At 48.8% G+C, this 10,506-nt stretch overlaps 1 protein-coding gene across 1 annotated transcript; it reads left to right on the top strand.

The window, feature by feature from the left end:
- Positions 1-19: 19 nt before the first annotated feature.
- Positions 20-8,633, top strand: OGFOD1 (2-oxoglutarate and iron-dependent oxygenase domain containing 1; the record flags this gene model as incomplete). The annotated part of the gene is made up of 11 exons (XM_010184751.1): positions 20-81; positions 572-672; positions 1,538-1,654; positions 2,150-2,241; positions 3,407-3,535; positions 3,899-4,012; positions 4,730-4,809; positions 4,943-5,238; positions 6,385-6,507; positions 7,941-7,999; positions 8,472-8,633. Coding segments are annotated over 11 exons (1,335 nt in total), but the record flags the coding sequence as incomplete, so codon positions are not given.
- Positions 8,634-10,506: the final 1,873 nt, after the last annotated feature.

Here is a 10,506-nt window from a genome sequence, read left to right as displayed (position 1 = left end):
CCCGTCCCTTCTTCTCTTCCATGGGCCGCCGCAGTCTGAGGAGCTGGGGGCAAGCCCGGAGCCCCACGTCGCCGCGCTGAGGTAAAAACTCGGGCTCGGGACTTTGCCAGCTCCGGGTGCGCCCGTTCGGGAAGGGGAGAAGCCTCGGGTGGCTCCCCTGTGGGAGGGTGAGGGCTGCGGGGGCGACAGGCCGTGCTCGGCCACCTCCTGCCACGGCGGTCAGGCCAGAAACCGGCCCTGAAGGGCAGCGTCCGCGTTGTGCTCGTCCTGGCCCTGAGGTCAGTTGACATTTTCCTCTGAGCTGATTCAGCCCTGTGTGTCTGTCACTTCTGCAATGCTCTGCTGTCCCCATACAACTGATTTCACACTCGCTGCTGGTTTTTGTCAGCAATGCTGTGAGCACTGGGCTGTTTTCCTGGCCAGTTCCTGTGTGGTTCTACAGGAATACACTGTTACCAGCAGCAACAGCATCTTTAACTGTCTAGATAGTTGGGAGATAATAAATTATTTTAGGCTCTAGTGAGATGCTTTATAACACAAGAGGATGCTTACCTTGTGCTTGTCTTCTCAGGCATGCTCTGTGTGAAGAATTCCGACCATGGCTTTCTGCTGTGACCCAGATTGAGCTGGAGCCAACTATTGACATCTCCTGTGCTAAATATGAATATACTGGTCAGTCTACAAGCGATCCTTTCCCCAGAGTTTCTGTGGGTGTATAGGAAAATGTGTCTGTACAGTGTACTCAATTACGTAGCCCACCACAACCCCTTTCTAGTTTCAGAGGTCGTAGAAGCTATCAGCAGCAAATCAATGTCCCAGAAAATGAAGTCCCAATTATGGGAAAACTATTGTTGTATTCACACTGCTGATGGCTTTAACTGAGCCCTGTGCTGTTGCAATCCCCCACCTTTTCAGAGCTGTTCAGCCTGTGTTTGCATGCCTGCTTCCATGCAAAGGGATGACCTGTTCAGCTTCTGAATGCCAGAGTTGAATTTATGAAGTCTGGTGCTAAAATGTCACTTTGGTGAGTCCAGGTTACAACTGCACCTTGCCCTTTTAGTCTTGAAAAGTCACTGTAGGTAGGGGAAAACTTTTACTGCTGCCAGCTGTACTTTTAAAAATTCTTTTGCACAACCAATTGCTGTTCCAGCTTTTCTGCTCCTAGGGCTCCCCCTCCCCTCTACTCCAGCAACAAACCTACGCAAAGGGCAGTTCTGTGTTTAGGAGTCAGAGCTTGAATTGTTATTTAGGTCGGGTATCTCTGTCCGCTGTGCCCAGTGACAGCCGCAGAGTGGTGGATGATGAGTTATAACTGCCCGTACCTTCAGAGTTGGCTGATCTGCCGACTGCAGTGCAGCCTCACAGAAGTTAATCTTGCAACTCTTGGGCTGCTGATGCTGACAAGTGAAAATGCGGTTGGAAAGGGCAAGTTTTTTCTTGTTGTATCCTTGCGGGGACAACGCTGGGAAGCAGCCATTGGAATGAATCATGCGTGTACTGGAAAGGCGCTACTGCAGCAAAACGTGTGTCATTGCAGATGTCTTGCTGTGCCACGACGATGAGCTGGAAGGTCGGAGAATCGCTTTCATCCTGTACCTTGTGCCACCCTGGGAGAAAAGCGACGGGGGAACGCTGGACCTGTATGGCACAGATGGTAAGAGCTTGGACCTCAGCCTCAGGTGGTTGAAAGAGGTGAAGCTTTTGCATCCTTTGCAGCAACTCTCTCCTCAGACAGTACAGGGAATATAACGTTTCTCCTTACTCCACAGAAGCTGATATCTGTGTAAAATTTGCACCTTGGGGATAGGCTGTAGCTGTGAGTATTTGCAGATAATGCTCGTGGTAGAGAGAAAGAAGTTAAAGAGGAGAGGAATCTTTTCTTTTTTCCCCACTTTTTTTTGCAAAGGCCGAGAGTGGACACAGGAGAGAAGCGATGGCAGTAACTGCACTTGGAACTCTAAAGTGATGGGGATAACGTCCCTTTCCAGCAACAGAAGTCCACTGATTCCCCACCAAGCCCTTGCTCTGAGCTCCATCCCCTGTACCCACAGGTCTCACCAGTCACAATGTCATGAAGTCAGAGAGAAATGGCAACTTCTCGTGTGTTCTAGTTCGTATCCTAACCAGAGTACGTTTTCTTCCTCCTCAGAGCACTTTGAGCCACAGCAAATCGTCAAGTCATTAGTGCCTTCATGGAACACGCTGGTTTTCTTTGAAGTGTCTCCAGTCTCTTTCCACCAGGCAAGGAGCTGTCTTTTGTTCATTTTCTGATTCTCACTGTCGTGGTTATTCATACTGTGTGTTATTACAGCCCTGATGAGGAGGGAGAAAGGTAGAATGGGTACTCACGCTAAGTGCTGTGTGTTAAAGGCAGGACTGGAAGAAGGACGAGAACTGACAAAGCCAACTTCAAACTGTCAGTGTAGCTTCACCATCTTGAGGGAAGAAACTTCCATTTCTGTTTCGTGTTGCTATCCTGGCAAGCCACTGCTGTGGATTTGGCTGTGGTAACGAGAGATTTTTGTTTGCTTGTTTTGAACTAGCTTGTATTTTTTATGCAGATGCCATGATTTCGCTGCAGAAGAGCTCCTCACCTTGCCAGTCTGCACTATGCAGATACGGCTTTACCCCCTCTGTAACGCAGATGTAGTGTGGTGCCCTGCGGTAGAAATGCTGATGTGGTTAAGCAGCATTTTGTTTGTGGCACACACCAGGAAGATGGCTGGAAACAGGAGGAATCATCTGTGGAAATGCACCACACAAACACCTGGCTGAAATCTGAAACTCCTGGGTACCTGAGAACACCACAGTGTAACAAACTGGGCCAAAGAGCAGGAGGTTGGAGAGGAAGATCAGTGATGCAGGACAGGCATATCCGTACCTAAACAGCTTAGGGTTTTACTTTTCTGTTATTTACATCTTACAGTTAATTAACACAAACATCCATTTGATTACTGCCCTAATTGCTTTCAGGCAGTGATTTAATCTTGTCATGAAAATCCACGTTCCACTCCTGCTGACCTAAACTTAATCCCACACGCTGGCGCTATGCAGAGTCCTGTGCGCTGTCTCTGATACTGTTAACAGAAGCAATAAACTCAGCTTAAATATTAAACTTATTTTAAAAATAAGCGTTAAGCTTAACTGGGAGTGAATCAAAGCCTCCCAGATCTGGACCTCACTGGTTGTGCCCAGGGTATTTGCTGAAACACTAAACCATTTCTTGACCCTTTTGTCGGTAAAACGTAGAGCCCATGAATTCCTGTCAGACTGTGGAAGACTCAGGCTGATATAAAGCCTTCGTAGCACACAGCAGCCTTAAAGCCTCATCAAACGTCAGGCAGAGAACATTTGGTCAGTGATTCCCAACAGACGTGCAGTGACCCGCTGCTTAACGTTGTTCCAGGTGTCGGAGGTTCTGTCTGAGGAGAAGTGCCGCTTGTCGGTGAGCGGCTGGTTTCACGGCCCCTCGATAGTCAGACCTGCGCGCCACGTTGAAGCCCCCTTGCCCAGGACCCCACACATCCCCTGTGATGTGAGTAACAAGCCTAGATCTGCTTATCTGCGTTTCTGTTTCTTTCCTGTCCCTGGCATGTCTGTTACGGGATGCTTTAATTTGTAATTTATCTCATTCTCTTTTTTGTGTTTCCTGTCCATAAATTTACAGCTGGTTTCTTTCTTGTATATCTTCCTTGACTCTGCATTTTGCATACCTATAACCAGAGCAGAGAGTACAGCAAATACTCATGGCGCAATTTAAAAAATAAAATAAAAAAAAAAGAAGAAATTGAGTGTGTATGGGGAGGAATGCAGCCCTGTGGCCAACTCGGGGTAAGGGGGAATTGAGGAATCCTTTCTACTTTTGCAAATGAAACATTGAAATCCATTTCCCTTCTAGCATGAAATCTTGTACGAGTGGCTCAATCTAGTTTATTTGGACATGGACTCCCAAGCTCAAATCCAGGAGGAATTTGAGGAGCGATCAGAAATTCTCCTGAAGGATTTTCTTAAGGTGAGCCCAGTGGTTCAATCTGACGTGGTCTGACATAACAGCTCACACGACTGGCAGGTACCACATGTCGTGCAGGCTGGGAAAGGGCTTGCTTGCATGGTTGTCAGCTGAAACACCTTCTCATTTCAGTCCTTAGAGTTAGGGAAAGGACCAGAGGTCACTTGCAACCTCGGCCATTCTGTGATTCTGTGGATGGAGCCCCTCTGCCTGCCTGTACACTGCTGCATAGGAAGTCATCAAAACCCACAGAATTCACTTCAGCTTTCTTGTTCCCTACAAGAAGCAAAGCAGAAGGATGGAAACGCATCATCCTCCCTGCTTCCGAGCACTGTGATGACCAGAGTGTCCTTTCCTGTCCCTCAGCCCCCTGCAGCACTTGGGAAGCTCAACCTGTGTGTGAAACAAATGACCCATAATGGTTTTGGTCTTACTTGAAAGGCCTTGCTTCTCAAGGCTGATTTACCTGTGGTTTACTGGTACCTCAGTGAAACTGCATGCTCACCCAGCAGAAGATCCAAGTAGCATTTGATGGCTCTTGGTCACTGGCATTGAAAAGACGATGCCTACCCAGGCTGTGCCCCTCAATTCAGCAGTGCTTAGGAGCCCAAATCAAGTTAGAAAAGAAAATAGATTGCCTTATCTGAGAGCAGAGGATGGGAGCTTCTAGCACAACAGAGACCTGGGATTTAAAGTTTCTGCACTGTCTTTCTCTCCTAGAAAGAGAAATACCAACTGCTCTGCAAAGCTTTGGAGAACAAAGACATCCAGTGGAGCAGCCGGGGGCCTGCCAATAAAAGGTGAGGAATGACAGCACCCTGCACCCATTGATCTGGCCAAGCAGGAGCTGCCATGAGGCTGCACTGCTTGATGCTGCCCCCATGGGCATGGTCCTTGTTGGCTCTCCAGTCTGCTCATGCCTCTGTTTTTCAGGCTCTATGAAACAGCGGATGAAGACAGCCTCCCTGACGTCCTGAAGAAATTCCTCCAGTTCTTACGCTCTGAGGCCTTGTTTTTGCTGCTTTCCAACTTCACTGGCCTAAAGCTGCACTTCCTGGCTCCCTCTGATGAGGATGAAGATGCTGGGGAAGGAAGAGCATCAGACGCTGCTGAGAACAGCAGTCCCAAACCTGAGCAGGAGGAGACCGAACAACAAAGTGATAACAATCCCCACCAGCCAGACCAGCCTGACAACATCCCCGGAGCACAAGATGGTGAGACACAGAGTGGTGAGTGGAGCAGCAGCAGCACGAAAGGACTTGAGCAGAATTCCCAGTGATTTCACTGGGATTTCACTGGGATTTCACCTTGTACTGCAGCTAGCACAAGGCACCAGCACAAATGTGGGACTTGAGGCATGTCAGACTGGGCATCCAAAATAAGCAACCATTGCAAAAGAATCTGGAATAAAATAATTACTCACCTGAAGATGCCATTTTGAACAGACTGGGACCTTTGAAGGGTGGGACTTCTGTAGGAGTTAAGGCATGGGTGCAGAGGGGTGGGTGTTGATTGCTCGATAATCTTTTGCAAATAGTTACACTCCTGCTTCATATAAAAGGAGATTATTGTATGAGAGACCACATCAAAAGGAAGAAAGTGAAGAGATCACAAGTAAAGATAATTGGAAAACCAATACCTAAAAATAGGATTTAACTGTTCAGAATAAGTAACCATTATAGTTGTCAGCAATGAGATATCATTGCTGTAAAAGATTAGATTTATTTTGGATTCGTGGAATGGTGCTGTGTTTAAAACAGTGGCTTTGAAGTTGAAGGGTAGAATTTTTGAAAATGCCCATCTTGCACTCAGTCAAACAAGTTAGTGGATGCTGGAATTACAGGTAATCAAAACCCAAGTCTTGCCAAAAATCCCACTGGAACACTTTTTTGGGTACAAAGGTTTTGTTTTTGTGATTTGCCTCTTCCGTCTGCTGTGTTCCCACTGTGGGATTTTTAAACTCACATATAAGCAGAGCATAGTTTAGGGCTGCACGGATTGATGACTGAGCCAGAGCCATGAGAAAAAAGCTTCCCCAGATTCTGACATGGGATGGTATGTGAAGACTGTTCAGAGCAACATCCTTCACTGAACCATCTGGTGGTTTCAAGTACTTGCAGAGCAGAGAGGTTGTTGCCTTTTGAAGTTCAGAGCTCTGCTGTAAATCCAGGGTGGGAACAAGACAAAGGAAGAACTGGGTAAAGCAAAGCATGGTTTTACGTTGTTTTCCCTTTGCACTTTGCTGGGGCTGGCGAGGACAGCTCCACAGCAGCGTGGCAGTGCAGGGGCTTGCCCCATACACGCCTTGAGCTTTGCAGGCCTCAGCTGCTGCACCACCTCATTGCTTTCCCTGGCTTGTTTGTCCCCTCTGCCAGGCTCAGGTACCCCTGTGTGTGCGGGGGAGCTGCGGCGCTGGACCCACGGGCACTATACTCTAGTCCATGACGCTCAAGCAACAGAATTTGCTCTCGACCTCCTCTTCTTCTGCGGCTGTGAGGGTAAGTGGACAAAACAGAGATACCAGACTTTCCTCCCAAGATTTGCACAGAGGAAGGACTTCTGGATTCTCAGCAGTGCTACAATACCCAAAATTTCCCTGCTTTTTCCTACAGAGAAAGGCTCTGTAGACTTCATCCTAGTCTTTGATTCTGTGTAAGCCCTGAGCCAGCACTGTGCCCACGTGGCCAGAAAAGCCAACGGCATCTTGGCCTGTATTAAAAACAGTGTGACCAGCAGGTCCGGGGAGGTGATCATCCCCCTGTACTTGGCACTGGTGAGGAGTGCTGTGTTCAGTTCTGGGCCCCTCACTAGAAGAAGGATGTTGAGATTCTGGAGCGTGTTCAGAGAAGAGCCACAAGGATGGGGAGGGCTCTGGAGAACAAGCCTGATGAGGAGCGGCTGAGGGAACTGGGCTTGTTTAGCCTGGAGAAGAGAAGGCTGAGGGGAGACCTCAGCACCACCTACAACTGCCTCAAGGGAGCTTGTAGAGAGGTGGGTGCTGGGCTCTTCTCCCAGGTGATGGGGGATAGAACAAGGGGAAACGGCACCAAGCTGTGCCAAGGGAGGTTCAGGTCAGAGAGAAGGAGGAAGTTCTTTACTGAGAGGGTCGTCAGAAGCTGGACCAGGCTGCCCAGGGAGGTGGTGGAGTCACCATCCCTGGATGTGTTTAAAGAGCGGGTAGATGAGGTACTTAAGGATATGGTTTAGGGGGTAGACAGGAACGGTTGGACGTGATGATCTCAGAGGGCTTTTCCAACCGAGCCCTTCTGTGATTCTGTGAAAGATTCAGGATCATGGCCTTGGGATCAGCTTTGACCTTTCCGGCTGGGGCCAGGAGGTGGCGCTGGGGCAGAGGGACAGGCTGCCTCTCCCAGAGCTGTCCTCACTGGGCCCTGGCTCTGGCACGGTGGAGGATCAGGTGGCCAGAATACCTGCCAAAAGTGTACCATTTCAGCCCTTTTCTCATCAGAATTATCTCCACCTCCACTTCACAAAGCCCAGGTTTTTCAAAAGTTACGTTAAGCATGTCTGGGCACTTCAGGTTGATTGCCAGTTAAATAGCGATGAAAACAACACTCTCACCATCAGAATTTTGGGCCAGCTGAGCCCAGAACACATGGCTGAAACCACCTGGCACATGCTGGTAATTGCACTGAAAGCCTTTTGCATATCTGCTCAGGCAAAACTGCTCTACATGGGAGAGGAGAGCCAAGCAACCTTAAATGGCTTCTCTCTGGTAAAAGGCAAATCCAGTACATTTGCTTCAAATTGTTTCTGAATGGAAGCAGCAGAAGAAAAACATGCACTGGCAGGAGGTAAACTGGGAATTGCCCTGTGTCCAGTAACTGCGGGGAGTGGGGTGGAAAAACGGCAGCTCCAGGGAGCCTGGACAGTGTTGAACTTCCCAAGAATCTTTCTTTTCTGTTTTTAGATTGGGATCCAGAATATGGTGGCTTCACTTCCTACATCGCTAAAGGTGAAGACGAAGAGGTGAGGACCTCAGTTGCTAGCTGAAAGTCAGATAAAAGTGTTCAGGGTGGAGAGGCATAATTCCACTTGGTCGTAATGCTAACATAACCCTGAGGGTTCTCGATATCACACTGCTGCTTTCCTGCCTGGATTATCGCCTGTGGGCTTCACCTTCCAGAGCCTGGAAGCTTTTCCCTGTAAAGCTCAAGAGCTGCATCTGGTGGCAAAGGGAAGCCTCAGAGGGACACAGGGCTGCAGCAGAGATGATGCTTTTCCAGGGAAGCACTGCTTGCTCAGGTCACATCCAGTACTGCTACAGTAACAGTGCTGAGCAGGCACTCTGAGTAGTCCAGAATCCCTCACTGTCTAATAAATGCATCCAGCTGGGGGTGTTAAAAGGAAAACAGTGCCATAGTCATTTTCTAGCACCAGAAACTGATACCAAAGCCATTTTTGTGACACTGATTTCCTCCTTTACTATCATGTCTTCCAGCTGTTGACAGTGAATCCAGAGGACAACTGCTTGGCCTTAGTTTATAGAGACAAAGAAACGATGAAGTTTGTGAAATACATCAATCATCGTAGCTTGGCACGCCTGAAAAAGCATCCCAACAGAACAGGATTTTGGGATTTTGCCTTTGTCTATTACGAGTGATGGTGCAGAGCGTGCCCAGTGTCACACAGAAAACTGGTGGTGGTGAGTGGGGGTCGGGTTTCTACACAAGCCTGTCTAAACCCAAACTTTGCCGTGCTGTACACGCCACAGGGGGTCCAGGTGACTTTTTTAACTGTACAAATGGAAATCCAGTCTTCTGAGTCCATTGTAACACGCACTCTCGACCGCTTTTAATGCTACGTGGAAGGCATCATCATCATCACGCAGTTGTGTCAGCCCTCCAGCTGTTTTCTCATGGGACTGACACCGTGGCACGGATCTCAAACCTGTCGGGGTGAAAATGGCAACTGTGCATTGCCCCAAGCTCATGACTGATTTTATTTAAAAATAAGTAAATAGAAATAAAAAAGGAAATGGGTCAGTGAAATGCTTCAAAGTCTGGTTGGGCAAGTTGTGTTACAAAATGCCCAGGACATTTTCTGGGGCTTTGTGTTCACTGTTTATAAAGGCTGAAATAAAGGAGCTGCCATGGGAAATGGGAGGTTTTTCCAGCTGCACGACTCTGTGGAGTTGGGAAGGCAGACAGGGAGGCTGTAAAGCTGCTGGCATTGAGGACCTGGCACTGTAACAAGGAACAGGACTTCATTATGCTAAATGCTGTGCAGACAGACCCTACTGCAGCCCTTTCTGCAAAGAATTTACAAGCTAAATAGATGAGAGACCAGCTCCTGTGTGCTCTGCCTGTGAGGGTCCATGGGTGGCTCTCTGCGTCAGATGTGACATGGCTGTAGCTCCAGCCTCAGAACAGGGCTGGTGGGCTGACAGCAGGGGGTGGTGACTCACCTCCTGGTTTGGGGTCCACAGGCAGTAGGAAGGTCACCGACAGCGTGGCCTTACCTCACGTTTTGTCCTGGGTCTGCTGCCATTGCAGCACATGAGGTTCAAAAAATGAAGCACTGAAACACGAAGCTGCTTCCACAGCCAAAGGTGTCAGCCCCTGCTGGTGCCAGAGCAAGGGGACAACGAAGCCATTCAGTGAGGGATGTGCAGGACTGCAGTTTCAGTGTGGGCTCAGGCCTGGACCAAGCAGTTGCTCAGTTCCAGCTCTTCCCTCCTGCACTGCAGGGCAGGGAGGGCGGCTGCACTGAGCTGCCGTTGCGAGGTCTGCATCTTGTTTCTGCTCTGACTCAACTCCCTAAGCTGGCTTCTCCAGGCACTGCAGTCTTTCTTGCTCAGCTGTAATATTCCTTTGCTGCTGTTTTATGCTACTGACAAAGACAAGGGGATGGAGCTAGAAACTAATCTGGAAGTGAGGACTATGAATTGTTGGTTTCTGAGGCAGCAGCTCTTCTTGGGAAGGAAGTAGTTCCTACCCTGAGCTGCTCCAGCAGAAAGAGATAAGTAATGGAGGTTTCAAAGGGGGGGGTTGGAGGGGAAAGTCACTTATTCTACAGCATTGTGAGCCTGAGAGTGCTTGGTAGATTGTGGAACACTGTCCCAGAAGTCTGGGAAGAAGCTGGGCTCTCTGCAGCTTGCTGCTTTTGAATCATAAATAAAACACTAGAGGGCACACCAGCCTCTACCTGAGCGAGCCCAAATCTCTGATCACACACGGAGCCACCCTTCTGCCTCCAGTGCCTGAGATGAAGCAATTTAAGAAGCCAAATTTGCAGTTAGCATTCAGAGATGTACAAATGAACACAACTCCGCTCTCCCACCCTTCCCGCTCGGTGCCAAAAGCCAAAGGCAGCGCCATGGGTGGCTGGTGCTGCAGGGACAGGGGAAAGACTCCGCTCACCAAAATTTCAAACACTGTGAGCTACTGAGGGAAGAGAGGTCTTAATTTAGACTGCACCAATAACAGGAGCCCTCTCTACAGATGCTCTTGCTGGATACAAATCTATATTTACAA

This window comes from Mesitornis unicolor, unplaced genomic scaffold (genome assembly GCF_000695765.1).
Source record: "Mesitornis unicolor isolate BGI_N332 unplaced genomic scaffold, ASM69576v1 scaffold24085, whole genome shotgun sequence".
Lineage (NCBI taxonomy): Eukaryota > Metazoa > Chordata > Aves > Mesitornithiformes > Mesitornithidae > Mesitornis > Mesitornis unicolor.
The sequence above is the reverse complement of the archived record's forward strand: the minus strand, read 5'-3'. Positions and strand labels throughout refer to the sequence as shown.